General features: G+C 41.3%; 1 protein-coding gene across 1 annotated transcript in view; it reads left to right on the top strand.

Moving 5' to 3' along the window:
- SUN3 (Sad1 and UNC84 domain containing 3) overlaps nucleotides 1–19,302 on the top strand; it is a 77,599-nt gene that overhangs the window by 22,962 nt on the left and 35,335 nt on the right. Inside the window, exons 3-4 of the mRNA XM_029286880.1 lie at nucleotides 9,420–9,510; nucleotides 11,697–11,752. Coding sequence (XP_029142713.1) covers nucleotides 9,420–9,510; nucleotides 11,697–11,752 — 147 coding nt within the window. The remainder of the gene's footprint in view (nucleotides 1–9,419; nucleotides 9,511–11,696; nucleotides 11,753–19,302) is intronic.

Raw genomic sequence — 19,302 nt, 5'->3', positions numbered from 1 at the left:
CTGCAGGCCGAGTTGCAAGCCGAGTCCGAGTCCGTCGCGGCCTCCGAGTCCGAGTCCGTCGCGGCCTCCGCTCTCGCTGGGCCCGCAGGCCGAATCCGGGCCAGGTCTTCCGCTCTCGCTGGGCTCTCGCTGGGCCCGAAGGCCGAATCCGGGCCAGGTCTTCCGCCGGGCCGAGTCCCGGCCAGATCCTCCGCCGGGCTGCGGCCTTTTCCCCATCAATCAACTCCTCGCCGGGCCGAGTCCTCCGTCCGGTGACTCCACCCAGCCGAAGACCGGGGAGTCACCCGGCAGGCTACAGGCTACCGGCGAGCTCAGCTCCCTGAATTGGGGGTCGTGGCAAAGCCTTCGACCCTCGAGAGGCCCCCATCTCTGCCGAGGACTCCGCTTCGTCACGGAGCTACCCCCGGTAGGTCCGCCATCTTCCGCAGCATATAATAAGCAACCTTCAGAGCAACCTTCGATGGGGACCCAGAGAAGCTGATTTTTTTTCTCAACCAAGTGCGCTCTCATTTGAACTGCTGTTTCTATCTCTACCTGGACCCAGCCGCTGTGGTCAACATGATTGCATCCAGCTTAGAGGGAATGGCTGAATAATTTATATAACGAGCAAGCCCTGACATTGGAAGACCCCCATCTCTTTCTCCTAGGACTAAGAACAAGATTTGAGGACCCATCCATTGCCCTCAAAACGGAAGAACGATGCATAAGATAAAGCAAGCCAGCAGGCCTACTCTGGAGTATGTACGAGAGTTTCGCAAGATAGCCGGTCGGAGAGAGAGGTGGACTGAGCAGTCCCTAGTCCATCACTTCAAAGAAGGATTAGACAGGATTTGCCACCTCTCTCAGGCATGCATCTATCGAGCAGTACCTGATCAACTGCAAGAGTGGTACCAGACAGCGGTAAGACTAGATGTTCAGCTCGCCCGCTATAAGAAGCTTCCCCCACCTGAAGCCGAGTCAAGGCCAGAGCAACCCAAATGGCAACCACCACCCCAAAAACCTCCAACTGCTGCAGCTGCTGAAAATCCCAGACCACCTGCAGTTCTGCCAATCAAGTGCTTCTGATGTGGACAATAGGGACATTGAGCAGCAAATTGCCCAGTCCCCTACCCCCAACAGCAGAATAGACCGGGACCAGCAGCGAGAAAGAAACCTGCCCAGCAGCCAACGAGAGAGAAATCCAACTGGATCACACAGGAACCTGTTGCCCAAGTCACATCCCCCACACAGGAGGATGTCAGCACCCAGGCTGGACCCGCCCCCGCTCTACCCTCTTTTGACAGCGACAACGAAGGAGAGAACAACCCGATGGTGAGTCGACACGTCCCACCTTTCTCACTACCTGCCAAACTCATAATCCCTAAGTCAGGGGCACAGGTAGATTTAAAAGTGCTAGTTGATTCTGGATGCTCCTGGTGTGTCATTAGCTTGCCATTTGCAATGAAAATGGGCATACGAACAAAACTGCTCTCCAAACCTGTGAGGTTTGAGCAAGCCGATGGCTCTCTGATGGGAGGGACTTTAGTCACGCAATTAACTGAGCCCTTACGCTTAGAAATAGGTGAGCACTGGGAGTTTATTTGCTTCCTGGTGGCTCCAAAAATGACTGAGGCTGTGATCCTAGGATTAGCCTGGTTGGACAAATGGAAGCTGTTTATCTGGTGGGAGAAAGGAATGAGAACTGTGAGGCTACCTATAGGGCCCAAGCCCCCCATTGATTCAACAGATGTTACAGGAAACTTTAGCCCACCCAACGAGCAAGCGCATATGGCTGCCTCACCGCCACCAGGTGAGCCACTCATCCCCAGCGAGTACTGGGACCTAGCGGAGGCATTTAGTGAGAAAGAATGTGATGCCCTACCTCCTCACCGACCCAATGATTGCTCCATCGAACTGTTGCCGGGAGCCAAACTCCCATGCCTGAGAATGTACGCTATGTCCTCCCTCGAAATGGAGGAGATGCAGCAATACATGGATAAAAACCTAGCGAGGGGATTCATTGAATGGGCCAAATCTGCTGTGGATGCCCCTGTATTGTTTAAATAATAAAAAAGATGGATCTCTTCATCTCTGCATTGATTATAAATCTCTGAAGGCAGTGAGTATGGAAAATAAATATCCCCTCCCCCTCCTAAAGGATTTACTAATCCACCTGGCTAAGGGGAGGATAAAGGAGGGAGATGAGTGGAAGACTGCCTTCAACTGCCCATGGGGAGCTATCAGTTCAAAGTCATGCCATTTGGGCTACAGGAAGCCACAGCCGTATTCATGCAGTTGATTAATGAGGTCCTACATGATCATTTATATGAAGGGGTTCTGGTGTATCTTGATGACATCCTGATATACAGCACGAATATTACTGATCATATAAAGCTGGTGAGAGAAGTATTAAAGAAACTATTGAATGCCAAGCTTTATGTCAAACTGTCAAAATGTGAATTTCACCAGGCCTGATTAGATTATCTTGGCTATAGAATTTCCAACGAAGGCATTGCAATGGACCCAGCCAAAGTGAAAGCTGTAATTGAATGGCAGTCCCCAAAGACAGCATAGACAAAACTCTGCCCTCACACCCCATCGCGCACAGTTGATGCTGTGGGGTGCGGGCAAAGGGTGTGGCCGCAATAGTGCTGCTGGCTGTCTGGGCGATCTGTGGCAGACCCTGGAGGTGGTGAGTGGCCTTGCCAGCAGGAGGGGTGGGGGCAGGACAGGGGGTGGAGTGGGGGTGGAGCCAGTTTTTGGGCACTCAGTCTCTAAAAGGTTCGCCATCACTGGTCTATCATCTGCTTTTCACCCATCTACTAATGAGGCCACAGAATCCTCTAACAAGATGGTGGAGCAATATCTCAGCTGCTATGTTTCCTACCGACAAACCAACTGGACCGACCTCCTCCCTTTTGCAGAGGTGGCTTACAATAACTCTGTTCACAGCAGCATTGGCTTCACGCCTTTCAGAGTAGCCATAGGAAAAGAGTTCAGCCCAATACCTGAATACCCTCAAGTACCCTCCGCTTCTCAAACACTTGATCAATGGGTAAGGGGGTAGGAAAAAGTTTGAAGAGCCATGAAAACTGCTTTAAAAAAGATTTCTGAGAACTATATAAAGCAGGCAGATAAAAAGAGGGCTCCTCAAAGAACATTCCAGTTGGGGAAAAGGGTTATCTGTCGACTAAATATTTACACCTCAAATTACCCAGCAAGAAATTAGGACGAAATTCTTGGGGCCTTTCCCCATTGTAAAGATCATCAACTCAGTCACAGTAGAATTAAAACTCCCTAGGCTTTTAGGGAGAGTTCACCTTGTCTTCCATTGCAGCTTATTGAAACCTTTTCGGGGATCCACTTTAAGACCTTCCTCTAAGAAGGCACCCGGACCCCTCATGGTAGCGGGTCAGACTTACTATGAAGTAAAGCGTATTCTTGATTGTAGAATTTTTAAAGGAAAATTGCAGTACCTAGTACAATGGAAGGGATACTCGCTGTCTGAAGCCACTTGGGTAAAAGCTAGCGACGTGAAAGCCGACAGACTTATCAAAAGGTTCTATGGGAAACACCCTAACAAACCGAGAGACAGTCCCTAACATATGCTTTTATTTATGCAACCCATGATTGTATTAGCTTTTTTGGCTGCTGCTGCAGATTGCTTGGCTCATAGTCAAGTGTTCATCCACTAGGACTCCAAGGTCCCTCTCACAGTTACTGTTTTTGAGCCAGGTCTCACCTAATCTGTACTTTTCCTACCTAAATGTAAAACTTTGCTTTTCTCCATATTAAAACTCATTTTGTTGGATAGGGCCCATTGTTCCAGTTTGTCAAGACCTTTTTGAATCCTGAGCTTGTCTTCTGCTAATATAACAGGTTGAAGATGTCATCTATAGAACATTTTATATCAGTTTTCTTTATACGAAATAGCCATTGTCAGTTTATAGTTTCTTGCCCAGAGATTTCTCTAATTCTATATTATATCCAATTTTTTTGCCCATATTATCATTGTTTCTTTCACTTGTTTGTCTTCTATCTTCAGAGTTCATTTGTTGTTTAAGTATTGTTTAAGTATTAAGTTTAAGATACAGGTTGGATTATTTTCTATTGTTTGTTGTTTGCATTATATTGAATTCCAGTATGACATGGTCACTTTCACCCAAGATTCTGGCAATTTCAACTGTCTCTATCACTTCTTCTCTATTAGTAAGAATTAGGTCCAGTATAGCTTTACTTCTAGTTCCCTCCTCCACATTTTGGGTGACAAAGTTGTCAGCTAGGTTGGTTAGGAATCTGTTTGATCTCCCACTTACTGCAGAGTTTGTCCCCCAGTTGATATCTGGATAGTTGAAGTCTCCCATTACTACTGTGGTATGCTTCCTACATACATTTGTTAACTGGTTGGCAAAAAGTTCATTTATTTCTTCTGATTGGTTGGGTGGCCTATAGCAGGGCTTTTCAACCTTTTCACCCATTGTACCACTTTTAGGATATGGCAATATCCGAGTACCACCAGTCGCCTAGCAAGGTGTCAAAAACTTGATGACCAAAAAAAAACCAACAACAGGAAAAAAGTGATGAAGTACAGGTAGTCCTCAACTTACAACAGTTCGCTTAATGACTGTTTGAAGTTACAATGACACTGAAAAAAGTGCCCCCCAAGCCACAGCCGAGCAAGACACCTGCCTGCCCGACTGGCCGCACTCTTCCTTCTGTCTGAGGTTTTCATTGTTGTGAGCATTTCTGTTGAGGATTGGCAGTGGGGGTGGGATGGGGGGATGTTTGGTTTTTATTCCCCCCTCATCTGCTGGGTGGTTGCAGCAGGTTTGGTCACTGCATATGACCCTGGGACACTGTGACCGTCATAAATATGAATCAGTTGCCAAGCATCTGAATGTAAATTACAAGACCCTGGAGATGCTGCAACATTCCAGCTGATCGGCGCTTCTTCTGGGCTCAGAAGCATCAGGATCAGCGCCGAGCTGCAGCTGGAGCCTGGCACTGATCCTGGCGCTTCTGCTGAGCCCTGACAGCCTTGCAGCTCCCACTGTGTCCTACTATTTGCTTTTGTGTTTTATTCTATAATCTAATAAAATATTACAAACTAGAAAAAAAGAAAAAAAGTACCAGTTTTAATTTCTTCGGTGGCTGTTCCTTTGCTGAATCACTTTCCCTTTGCATTGACAAATGTATGATGAATTTATCCATGTTTATTAATATGTACCACTACCAGCTAGTTCAGGGGTCTTCAAACCTGGCACTTATAAGACTTGTGAACTTCAACTCCCAGAATTCCTCAGCCCTCATGGCTGGTTGAGGAATTCTGGGAGTTGAAGTCCACAGGTCTTAAAGTTGCTAAGTTTGTAGACTCCTTAGCTAGCTGGTTGGCCCTTCTTCCTCTCTCCCTTCTGAGCTCTTCCACAGTAAGAATGCACCCCCCCAATCCCTTCCCTGTACCCTTAAAGACACAGGAATCAAGTGCAAAGCAAGAAAGGCTCACAAAATAAGCCTCCGTTCCCCCCCTTTTAAGCTGCTTCAGGTGTGTCAGGTGTCGCAATGTTGCAATCCTAGATTGAAAGGCTCTGGCAATTGCAAACAGCTTTAGCTTTAAATTAAGCCTATTTACCTTCAAAGAAAACTTTCTAAAAGCCATAGACAGACTCAATTAAAGGGGGTAATATTAATTTCATTTGTTTAAAGGGATTAAACCTTTCCTGTTCTCTTTTTTTCCCTTCCCCCACCCAAACCACTTCCTTTTATGGCCTCTCCTCTCCTGGCTGCCTCTTCTTCAGGCTGCTTAGGCTCATTCCCCTCCCCTGCTACTTGGCTAGCAGTCGCGTACCACCTTCCAAGTGGCAAAGTACCACAGGTGGTACGTGTACCACCAGTTGAAAAGCCCTGCTATACTATGCTTGCGCAGGAACCTCCATTAACCCGAGGAGAGAAGTACACGTGTAGAAAAGAAAATTAATTGGTTAAAATAACACTACAAAATTGTTGTCTTTTTCCCTTCCCCCACCCAAACCACCTCCTTTTATAGCCTCTCCTCTCCTCCCCCCTTTTTTCCTCCCCCCTTTTTCTTCAGTTCACCTTCAGCTCCAAGCTGCTTCTGGAAACGCCAATCAGCTGGAACCCTGCTGGCTCCTGGGGCTTTTGCCCAGCCCAGACAGTCATGCAGCTGCAGCTGCCTCTCCCTCAGGCTGCTTAGGCTCATTCCCCTCCCCTGCTACACTTGGCTAGCAGTCGCATACCACCTGCCAAGTGGCAAAGTACCACAGATGGTATGCATACCACCAGTTGAAAAGCCCTGGCCTATAGTATACCTCTATGGCAATGTCACTTTTTTTCTTTTTATATTGACCGATAAGGATTCTGGAGGGCTTTTATCTTTGAACATGTGCATTTCTGTAGTATTCTCTTACATATAGTGCAACTCCTTCTCTTTTTGTAGTTCTGTTTCTTTTGAACAACTTGTATCCATCCATCAGTCCATTCCAGTCAAGGGCTTCATTCCACCAGTAATGCCAATTGTATCATACCCACCCTCGTGTACTATTGCTTCTAGTTCACCCTGTTTTTTCCCCAAGCTTTGAGCATTAGTATATAAAGATTTAAGATTTTTATGTCTGTCCACAGGTATGTTTCCTGGATCTCCTTATTGTTGTTTGATTTTTTCTTTTTTCTCATCACTCCCTACTTCTTTATTTGATTTATTTTCTTAGGATTTATGATTGGTTTTGTGTGAGATTCTAATGATTGGTCACCCTTACCCATCAATTTGAGTTTAAAGCCCTTCTAATGAGTTGGGCCAGTCTTATTCTGAATTTTCTTGGTGACACCAATCCTTTAGCCACTGGTTTATTTCTAGAATTCCTTTTTCCCCTCAATGGGTGTTGGCCTTTCATTGGGAGTACTGATGAGAACACTACTTGTGCTCCTAGCTCCTTAACTTTATTGCCTAGTTGCTTATAGTCTCTCAGTATTGTGCTCAGGTTCTTTGTTGTGTCATTCATCCCAATGTGAAGGAGTAAGAGAGGGTAGTAATCTGTGGGCCTAATTATTTTGGTGAGGTTCTCAGTCACGTATTTGATTTTTGCTCCAGGGAGGCAACATACCTCCCTGGATTGTATGTCCGGTCTGCAGATGGCTGATTCTGTTCCTTTGAGAATAGAATCTCCTATCACCAGCATTCACCTTCTTTTTTTTGGGGGGGGGGTGCAGTCTGAGGTGTTTTTCTGTTTGTCTCAGGTGTGTTTGTTGATCTCTCTTTTTTAGGGATATTTGATGTTTCTTTGGTAGGTGTCTGCCTGTTTTCTTTGAGGGGTAGGTTGTGGGTCTGTGTATTTCCATCTAGGGGGAGAAATCAATTGCTCAGTTTTAATGGGGCTGCTTCTGGCTGGGTTAGATTGGGCAGTAGGGATTTGTTAGATGTATGATGCTGCTTCCTTTGATTATTGTATTTCCTTCTATGTGTGACATATCTCTTTTTGTCTTCCTCCAAGGGTTTATCAGTAGGGTCAAATCCTCTGGGAGTTATTTGTCCATTGTTTGTTTTGGTTTGGGTATAGCTTTCTTTCATAGGTTGGAGTTTAGCTAGAGTTGCCTCTAGATCCCTTACTTTTTCTTCTATCATGTTTCCCTGAAAGTAAGACCTAGATTGATTTTGGAGGGTGGGCGTAATATAAGCCCTTTCCCCAAAATAACCCCTAGTTTTGGAGTGAGGCGCATGCCTAAAAACCCAGCTAGGGCTGGGATGGAGCTTACCATTGTAGCCAGGCCTCCCATGGATCAATACTTGCCTTGCTGGCCCATTTCTTCTGCAACCGAAGTAGCTGCTTCATTGTGCAGCTGGGAATGGAACTTGGGCCTGCATTTCACAATCAGAGGCCTTTCCGGAAGGCCTGTGCAGCCGATAACTGAGCTATGGATTCAATCCATAGCTCAGTTCTTGGCTGTACAAGCCTTCCAGAAAGGCCTTTGATAGTGAAATGCAGGCCTTAGCTCCATTCTCAGCTGCAGAATGAAACTGTTCCTTCGGCTGCAGAAGAAGTGGGCTGGCTGGGTGGGGTTGTCGGTGCCATCACCACAAGGTGAGTGGAAAAGACCCCCCCTGAAAATAAGATCTTGTGCCTCTTTTGGAGGCAAAAAAAATGAGACTAGGTTTTATTTTTGGGGAAACATGGTAGTAGTTTGCATAGTTTACATTTAATACATGTATAATTTGGGTGTTCTTTGGGCATAAGCACATACGTGGAACATATATTGCATATGTGGGATTTGTTGTCTAGTTGAAATAGTCACCAACCAAAACTTCCAAGAGAAAGAAATATGCTTCTTTTTCTACCTTGTTATTTATTTAACTTTCTTACTATTATATTAGTTTTATTTATCCTTTTCTTCCCTTTATTTTAAAAAAGTTTTTGAGCTCCAATTTTTCCCTACCTTATTATTTAAGATTTGCCTTGTTAAAATTTGCCTCTTTATTAATCGTATTTTCATCGATTTCTAATGTTCCACTCTTGTCATTACTTGACTATTTATTTATCTTTTATTTTTCTGTCCTGTATTTATTTTTAATTTTCTACTGGGGTCTTTCCTCCCTTCCTCAAACTTAATTGTTGCCTTCACTTCCATTGTTCAGTGCCGTGGCCTGTAGTCGTTTTCTCTGCAGTTCCGTTCTGTCTTTCGGTACTTGGGTCTTTTTGGCCTTGTCTCTGCTCTGGTCAGGCCTTTCCAGTTGGCTCAGCTCTGCTATCTGGTCTGCTCTGCTCAGCCAGCCACTCAGCTTTAGAGATCAGAGCTCTCTAACTCAATGCGCCTCTGCTGCTACTCTGCTGCCCATCTCTGCTGCTGCTACGATTGCCCCTCCACTGATTCTGCTGCTGTGTTTCTCCCCTCCACAGATTCTGTTACCACCAATTTCTCATAGCCACTGGTTCTCTTTGTTGGATGATTTGCTCCAGGCCCTTTGACTCTATGAATGGAAGGCTTATGACTGTTATTGAAAAGAAGGGAGGCTATATTGGTCATTGATTTTTTTTTTGAAATGTTAGAAATTATTTGTACATTTTGAGTTGTTTATTTATTATTCTCACTTTAATAGATGCAAATAAATGAGTGAGATAGACAAATTTTCATTTTTCATTTAGTTGCATGATAATTCTGCACACTAATAGTTGCCCAATAATTGTGCATACATAGATATTCTCCTAAGAAAACCAAAACTTCACTTATACTTTATTAAATATTCAGGTTTGAGGTTTATTAGCATTTTGGATTGACTGAGAGCACTGTAGTTGTTCAATTAGAAAATTATTCCTCCAAAATACAACTTGTCTAATAATTATACCCATAGAGTGCATGGAACTTTTATCTATTTTGAGGTCATTCTAATCATATATTGTATTTTGATTGTATCCTTCTATGTATTTTTCCAGAAAGTATGCTCAGACTGATCTATAATTTGATAGTTCTAAGCCTAATAACTCCATTCTGCTTAATGAAAAAACTCTTCTCCGTTATATCAAGGTAAAGTAGATCAAGAATTTTTTTTGAAGAATGAATTATGACTATCCAATGGTTTTAAATTTTTTAATTTGTTTTTGTTAGCAATCATGCTATTTTTCAAGTCCTGTTTTCACCCTCTACTACTGGAAATCCAAAAATCATATCAGTAATAATTTCAGAACTAATTTGCATTTTTTCTTTTAATATTAATAAAAACACTATCTAGAATAAATCTGAATATAATTTAAGGATAATATTTATTTGTATTCCGTTGCCATTTGGTGCTTGGAAGGAAAGAATTGCTTAAAGTTTCTTTGAAACATATAGTACCATTTTCTAAGCAAATAAGACTAAACATTTACCATTATCACTATAAGTGAATAGTCACCATTTTTTTCTCAGTTAAAGATAATGGATGGCTATCACCTGTTAGTAAGGAAAAGCCTTTTGTATGGACAGGAATTGGGATTTGCTTTTTGTATTAGAGGAAAGTTTCCATTGGTGTCCACCATTATCCTTGTGTTAACAGATGCTTTCAAGCAAGCCAAATCTTATGCTGGATAGCTACTCTAGTACATTTCTGGTCCAACTGGCTGCATTGAACAATTTGTGAGTCATGGATATTCAAAGGAAATGACTGCTGTGGCAGGAAGTACATGTTATTATCACATCCTGTGCTAAGCACATTGAGCTACAAGTGTACTTCACAGTTTTTGGTGTGCAGCTACACTTTCTGCATCCTTCCATTTGAAGTTAATGTTCTTCAGATCTTCCTGAAATGCATATGTATAAGAAAGTAAGGAAATACATATATACAAAGAAAGCATTGGGCCACTGCCAGTCACTTTAAAAAAGTAAGAATAGCTATAAACTTCTGTATGGAATCCAAGGGAAAAAGATTATGGAGACTGAGCTTCGCTTTTAGCATAACAATTTACTTTTTTATACTGTTTTGAAATTATATTTTGGAATGTAAAAAGTGAAGTAAGAAGATGATACCTACAACCAAAAAGGTACCCAATTGGAGATCCTAGTGTTAGTAATATTGTGTTAGTCAATTGGGCCATTTAAAATATCAATATAGTTACATAATTGTCCATTACAAAGAAAGCCCAATGAAGCCTAGTTGCCCAGTATCTATTGCTTTGCACAAGAAATTTGCTCTTGGACAAACCTTTGGATTGAGGAATTTCAGGAGCTGAAATTCAGGAAATTGCCACAATTGGGAAATAGTGCTCTAAAAAATTCAGGATTCCCTTTTTCTTAATTAGCACTTAGCACAAAGATGGTGGCACACATCTTCATGAACACATACAGCCAGATTTTTAAAATAAAGCAGATGCAGGTCAGAAAAAAATCTAGATAATCACTAGAAAACAGCAAATATATTTTTGTACCCAGAATCACTGAAAGTTAGTAGTGATTCTTTCCAAATGTACTATAATTATCAGAGTCTCTTTACCAAGATTTATTCAGAGGATGGACATGAGTTATACAATTTCAGTAACTGAACTTTTTCTCATTTAAAATAAATATAAGGTCACATACAATAGAATGAGAATTTTTGATTTTCTTTCTAGCAGTTTTCCTGCGATGCAGAAAGGCAGAGCAGCAGATCTATACATAGATATCAGTGATCCTTGCAACCACCTGTTTATGTACAGGTAGTCCTCGACTTAAAACAATTTGTTTAGTGACCATTCTAAGTTACAATGACACTGAAAAAAGTTGATGACCAATTTTTATATGACCATTGCAGCATCCCCTTGGTCACATGATCAAATTTTGGATGCTTGACAACCGGCTCATATTTATATCGGCTGCAGAAACCTATTGTCATGTGATCACCTTTTGCAAGCTTCTGACAAGCAAAATCAATAGGGAAACAAGATTCACTGAACAACCGTATTACTAACTTGACAACTGTAGTGATTCATTTAACAACTGTGGCAAGAAAGATTGTAAGATGGGGCAAAATTCACTTAAATGTCTCACTTAGCAATGGAAATTTGGGGGTCAATTGTGATCGTAGGTTGAGGACTACTTTTAATAATCTCTTGCATCTTTTTATTCTGGAAACTCTATCCTACAGAACCAATTAAGCAAACAGAAGATTAAGGTAGAATATCAGAATGGGATTTTAAGGATTTGGGACTAAAATATTGTGAGATTAATTCTTGATTTTTGTTGTTTTCTGTTGTTTTTAGTGGGAGCTGTACTCAGAAAATTGTTGCTTGGGTGATCCTATTCCTGTTGCTTTTTGGTAAACATATAATTATGTTGTCTTATATTCAGATTTATATTGTATTATATTTAATATATAATATCATATATCATATAATATATAATAATATATCATATGTTATTTCATATTTATTATATTACAAGATACCATATCATCATATCATTATCACAATATAAATGACACAAAGATAATGGTGAAATGGGGGAGGGAAAGAGGTGAAAAGAGAAATGTTGAGTAAGAGAAAAGAGAAGCAAGAAAAGCCTTAACTTCCAACATTTTTCAATGCAGTAGAATAAAAATAATGAAATACAGACTCAACTTTTTACTTTTACATACTTAATATATATTATTTATTTCTACAACAACAAATTTATCTGATCAATAAATCCCAAAATCAGAATTTTATTTTTTTCTGTATCGAGCACAAAGTCTAGAAGCAGTTTCCAAATAGAAACAAAACTGGATATATTCTTTTTAATTACAGCAGTTAGCCATCTCTGCTAACTCCATCAATTTTTGCATCTGTTCTTCTATTGTTGGGATTGTTGTATCTTTCCATTGTTTCTGCATAAAGAATTCTCACTGCAGTCAGCATACAACAAAGTTCCACATTTGTTGTAAGTTCCTTGTGTAATAGTCCTAAAAGAAAAATCTCTGGTTTTGATTTTACATTCATGTTAGGAATCTTTTGCATTAAAATGTAAATCTAGCCTCAATATTTATTTGCTTTGTCACAAGTCCACTAAAGATGATAAAAAATTCCTTCTTTTCCCTTACCTTTTCCACATATATATGAAATTTATGTATATTTGCTCATAGTGTGTGCAGGAGGGCAAAATATGTGGGTCAGAGGGAGGCCCACTCTCTCTCCCTGCAAGGAGACCCGGCTTTGTAACCAAAGCATCCTCAGCAATAGGATGGGAGACCACCAGGAGAAATGATGAGGAGAAGACAAGGGGATGGTGAAAGGGCAGCAGGGTTGCTCGTGGCCAAGTGCTAAGGCAGGACTTCCCTCAAACCCTTCCTCCCTCTCATTATAATCTTTCTTTCTTTCTTTCTTTCTTTCTTTCTTTCTTTCTTTCTTTCTTTCTTTCTTTCTTTCTTTCTTTCTTTCTTTCTTCCTTCCTGCCTTCCTTCCTTCCTTCCTTCCTTCCTTCCTTCCTTCCTTCCTTCCTTCCTTCCTTCCTTCCTTCCTTCCTTCCTTGAGTTCCCAGTCCCTTACTTAAACTTGAGATACCATATCAATCTAATCAGATAACCCAAGCAGAGACTTCTTGATCAAGGAGCACTTTGTTTGATCAAATTAAGCAGCTGGGTGGCCAACAATCTAGAACGCTGGCAGAGTTACATCCAGAAGTGCCACATCTTAGAAATTTGGTAGCATTGCTTTATAAACTTTGTTAGCCAATGAAAATCAGGCAACAGAGCCATTACATTATAAAGAAGACATCAATCATTCATGTACATTCCCTTATTCCCTCCTTTAGTATATCCAATCCATGTACATGTTTCCCACACTTGCATGAAATTTCCCTGGTGCAAAAGCCGATTACAAAAAGCAAGAAAGCAACAGTTAGACTAAACAATTTCCCTTTGTTCCAGAACCCTTCATTCCCCCCTTTAATTTTTGTAACAGAATGCTTTCTGTTACTTGGTGACCAATCACGTATATTCCTTTGTTATTGCGATGATAATCAGGACCTTTGCTGGCTTACGGGATTTATCACTACTTACAGAGGATGCTATGACCTTCATCCCCAAGATGGTAGAAGTAACTGTTGTTTGGATAACAGGAATCAAATATGGCAAAACCAAAAAAAACCCTCTATAAATGCTAACATAACCAGAAAATTTTCCCTTCGCCAATCACCAAAGATCTCTCCAAACCAGCTAGTGTCCATGGCAGCTGTCCAGGTTTCTGAAGAAGCTGGGTGTATTTCCTCCACACACACACACAGGCAGCAGCATGTAAAAGGAAAGCCATACCCCCTTTAATTTTGTAGTGTTATTTTAACCAATTAATTTTCTTTTCTATACGTGTACTTCTCTCCTCGGGTTAATGGAGGTTCCTGCGCAAGCATAGTATGGAGCAGGGCTTTTCAACTGGTGGTACGCGTACCACCTGTGGTACTTTGCCACTTGGCAGGTGGTACGCGACTGCTAGCCAAGTGTAGCAGGGGAGGGGAATGAGCCTAAGCAGCCTGAGGGAGAGGCAGCTGCAGCTGCATGACTGTCTGGACTGGGCAAAAGCTCCAGGAGCCAGCAGGGCTCCAGCTGATTGGCTCCAGCTGATTGGTGTTTCCGGAAGCAGCTCAGAGCTGGAGGTGAACTAAAGAAAAGGGGGGAGGAGAGGAGAGGCTATAAAAAGAGGTGGTTTGGGTGGGGGAAGGGGAAAAAAGACAACAGGAAAGGTTTAATCCCTTTAAACAAATGAAATTAATATTACCCCCTTTAATTGAGTGTGTCTATGGCTTTTATAAAGTTTTCTTTGAAGGTAAATAGGCTTAATTTAAAGCTAAAGCTGTTTGCAATTGCCAGAGCCTTTCAATCTAGGATTGCAACATTGTGACACCTGACACGCCTGAGGCAGCTTAAAAGGGGGGGGGGAAACGGAGGCTTATTTTGTGAGCCTTTCTTGCTTTGTACTTGATTCCTGTGTCCTTAAGGGTACAGGGAGGGATTGGGGGGGTGCATTCTTACTGTGGAAGAGCTGAGAAGAAGAAGGGCCGACCAGCTAGCTAGGGAGTCTACAAACTTAGCAACTTTAAGACCTGTGGACTTCAACTCCCAGAATTCCTCAACCAGCCATGAGGGCTGAGGAATTCTGGGAGTTGAAGTCCACAAGTCCTATAAGTGCCAGGTTTGAAGACCCCTGAACTAGCTGGTAGTGGTGCATATTAATAAACATGGATAAATTCATCATACATTTGTCAATGCAAAGGGAAAGTGATTCAGCAAAGGAACAGCCACCAAAGAAATTAAAACTGGTTCTTTTTTTCTTTTTTTCTAGTTTGTAATATTTTATTAGATTATAGAATAAAATACAAAAATACAAAAGCAAATAGTAGGACACAGTGGGGAGGAAAAAGGGGGGAAAGTGAGGGGGAGAAGGGAAAAAGAAAAGACTTCCTCTGTTGCAGTAGAAGGAAGCATTAACATTGAAACTCATTTTTTTTACTTTTCCATAATATTATAAACTAGCCATTTCTATAATAACAAATGAATCTAATAAGTAAAACCCAAAATCCCCCCTTTTTGTAGTCATCAAGTTTTTCACACCTTGCTAAGCACTGGTGGTACTCAAATATTGTCATGTCCTAAAAGTGGTACAATCTGTGAAAAGGTTGAAAAGCCCTGATATAGAGAAGCAAAACAGCATTATGTTATTCTAAATGCCCTTGATTTGTAATTATTTCTAATACAGCTTGCAGTCTAACAACTCTGTTAAACATATAAACAAGAGTCCTATAACTTATAAATTCCATCTTCTTGCCAAGTAGTAGGTCCACCTGGGGCAGTTCAGTTGAGTGTGGCATCTGTTAGATTGGTCCATAAGGTAGACAGTTGGGGAATGTTTGCCATGGGAGTTTGGGGTTAGGCCGAATTGGTGGTAATCCACCAAAAAGATACTGAGGTGCTCACCTACAAGAGATGTTCACACCTAAGTCTCCCCAAGGTTTTTACCAGAACCTTCTGTTTTTAAAACAGAGGCTTCCCACTATGGAAGTGGTCAGAGTCCACATGTTGGGTCTATTGGTGGCTTTTCCAGTGAGATTTTGACTAATCAGGGCAGTAAAATTTAATTCACGTGCTTCCCAAGGTCATTATTCACCCATGTTAGTACCTACACACATATAACAGTTAGTCATATTTAGAGATGAAGCAATCCTTTTGGGCCAAATCAATAAAAAGATTCTTTGATACTGAGGGAATTTCAATTGTGGTTTCCAGTTCATCCTAAAAAGAATAAAAAACTCGGAAATGTTTCTGGGATGGTGGTATAATAGTGTCAAACTGAACCCATATTTATGTCCAATTCAATTGATAGCTGGTCCAAATGATGCTGAGAAGTCTGCTGGTCTGGTTATCTCAAAGCACACCGAATTGCAGGAATCAATGTTGCACTGAGAAGTGCTGACTCCTTTAATTATATTGAATTTTCCTTTGATTGTGCCAGGTTGGGTAGGATGTAGTTTGTGTTAAATGAATAAGCCTGTCTCCATACTTAGTCCATTTAGCTTGATTATCGTCAATAGGTTTAACGTGCATCAAAGGAGACTCTGGCACTATCCATAAGTGCCATAAGTCTCATGTTATAGTCTGTGCATCCTTCCATATGTCTAGATTTGAAGTTGTTGGTAGGGCTTTACTGTATTGACAGAAGCATAACAAATGACCCTATCCCCCACTTTGCAAGTGGAATACATAATCTTGTTATAAACATAACTCCCTTTTGTTCCTTTAAATATTTGACCCATGGTCTGAAGAAAGGTGTGAGGGAAACAGCAGCAAAAAAAATGTAGCAATACACAGTCTAGATATTACAAACCCAAGTTCCAGGGTATTCCAGTCCATTGAAGTTTTTCTCCTAGTTAGATGGAAACAGTTCAACAGGCGAAGCAGTTCAAAATTTCACTTTTCAGACCGTCCAGCTGCGGAGCTTGTCACTGGAGAGGGAATGATGGGACTTTCCATGGGCTCATGCCTTGATTCACTCTCACTGCAGTTGAGATCAAGAAGACTTGGCATGGTTGGGACCACTCAGGACTGGTACTTATAGGTGATAGTTCTTTCACCTGAACCCACTCTCCAGGAACAATGGTCAGAGACAGGTGGTAGGGCAGCCTGGGCCTGTACTGGAATAGAAAACAAAACCTGCACCAGATTATGCAAATACTGAGTAACATTCTTCTCTTCTTCATTGACATTCTTGAACCTTCATGTAACAAAAGCCTCCCATACATCATTTCAAACAGGACAAGGCAAATTTTCCAGAGTTGAGGCCTGTATTGAAATGGCCCCACCACTAGATGTCACAACCTGTCCAGCCATTGTGTACTATCCCACAAGATCAGCCAAAAACAAAACACATAACTCCTCCCCCTTTCAACATTCATTTCCTTTGTGTATCTGCCTGCATCATTTAAGCCTCCCATGTGCGTTCTCTTCTCTCAACTTTACGTGAGTAACCTTTTCCCTTTTGCTATTAATCTTTCTTTCCAACTTCCAAAACTATCCATAAGTCTCTTCTCCTTCTTACTAACAAATTCAGTTAACTACAGGGAGGGAACCCCTCCCTCAGCTTCCACTAACATTCTCTTCTCCCCATCCAACATCCACTACATCTCTTTCTTATCAACTTTGCTATGTCCATCCATAAACAATCAGGCTGAAACTTTATCTGCAATTCTATCACTTCATGTTCTAATCAGATTAATTTAGTGCTCTTAAGAGCTGGGCAGGTTTCAAATCAGCTGATTTTTCCCCTTAGCTCAGTCCTTTTGCTATTCCAGAATCAACATTCATAAAGAGATTAAAAAAAACTTATTTTTCAGTGTAGCTTCACAAAAGAAAAAAAAGATTAATGAGGTATTCTGAGTTAATGTGCGGTCCCGGTTAAAGGGAAGCCTCGTGGTTGCGAGGCTAGGTCAGCAAGTGGGCCATGGAGGTGCTGGTGGGGGGGTGACGCTGATCTACAACCTGGTTGCGTCCATCAAAGCCAGAATGTGCTCAGCCTTAGATCCACGGGGCAACCCTGGAACCAGCGAGGAACTGCCCTGCTGTCTCTGCCCCGTCCTCTGGGTGTGCGCACAGGAAACAACCAGCACTAGCATCCGGGCTGAAGTAAGCCTGTGGGGCAAGACAGCCAGTAAGGATGCCGGACTCCACCTGCTCGCCCAGGGGGTGGGGTGGGGACACCTGTTGCTGGTTCCAGGGATGCCCTGTGGATCTAAGGCTGAGCATGTTCTAGCTTTGATAGCTGGCACCAAGTTGTAGATCAGTGCTCAGTCAGCCTGGGCCAGGCCGAGGTGCCGTGGGCCAGTCCTTTGCTGTTTCCAAAGTAGGTCCATGGGCCAGACAGAACCATGTTTTTTTTTTTTACAAATTTTTTATTAATTTTTCAAATAAACATATAAACAAATAATACAAATATGGTGCATTTCATTAGAAAAACAAACACATAACAAGCCTACTCAGTAAGTATTCAGAAATAATCGGCGGTCCCCCCCCTGCATCCACACTCCCTCAACCTTCCTACCTACTTCCCTCTTCCTTCCTCCCCCTTTTAACCACAACCTCTCCTCTTTCCTCCTTTCCAACTATCCTACACATCCCATCACCTTCTTTTCCACCACCTCGGATCCAGTTTAGGGGTACTAGCCGATCATCTCCTCTTCTTCAAGACAAACATTTACATTATATTTATAAATACACCAAATTTTATATAATTCTACCCCTTCATCCCCTTCCCCCCTCCCCCCACCCGGACTTCCCAGAACTGAGTACAGGGATAAATACATAACATCCCAAGTCTAAATTAAGCTATCCATTCATAATACAAACAAAATTAACATATTTTAACTCTAACATACAATAATAAACTTGAATATAATATATATATATATAAATTATATTAAATATATAAAAAATATTAGAAAAGAAAAATATTTATTCAAAAGCTATATAATAATTAATCACTTCATACTTTCTCTTAATATAATCTATCCATCTTCTCCATAGCAAGATAAATTTTTCTTGAGATTGATTCTTCAAGTATGCGGAAATTTTTGCCATTTCTGCAAAGTATGACACCTTCGATCTCCAATCATCCATAGTCGGTAATACCTCTTTCTTCCAGTTTTGAGCAATCAGTAATCTTGCTGCTGTTATACAATACAACATCAGATTCATTTCTTTAGGATCCAAATTTTCCATAATACCCAGTAAAAATAATTGCGGTGTAAATTTTATCTTTTTCTTAAAAATCTGTTGAATATTCCACCAAATCTTCATCCAAAAAGCCTTTACATCCCTACATGTCCACCAAATATGATAATAAGTTGCATCTAAATTACCACATCTCCAACATTTTGGCTGCAAATTTGGATACATGCAAGAACTTGACATTTCTTACCCAAATTACCTCCCATGTATCTAACATAATTGGTTCTTGGATATTTTGTGCCCATTTAATCATACAATCTTTAACTAATTCTGTTTCCGAATCAAATTCTATCAAAACACTATAAATTCTCCTGATATGAGCTCTACTTTGATCTTTAATCTGCTTTATCAAGTTCACATCTTCCAAGGTTAAACCAAGCTTTTGATCTATACGCCACCTCTCCACCAACTGACCATATAAAAGCCAGGACTGGAGAATATTATCTTGTTTCAAATCATCCAATGATTTAAATTGCCAGTCCTGTCCTCTTGCAATAAGCAAATCCTTATAAACAATCCCTTTCAGTTTAACTCCCCTTGTAATTCCTTGTATTGCATGTTCCGGAATAGCCCAAATTGGAATTTTAACATTTAATTTATAATAATACTTTTTCCAAACTCTC

This window comes from Protobothrops mucrosquamatus, unplaced genomic scaffold (genome assembly GCF_001527695.2).
Source record: "Protobothrops mucrosquamatus isolate PMUCROS unplaced genomic scaffold, P.Mucros_1.0 scaffold_231, whole genome shotgun sequence".
Classification (NCBI taxonomy): domain Eukaryota; kingdom Metazoa; phylum Chordata; class Lepidosauria; order Squamata; family Viperidae; genus Protobothrops; species Protobothrops mucrosquamatus.
Note: the sequence above shows the minus strand (reverse complement) of the source record. Positions and strands in the feature narration are given on the sequence as shown.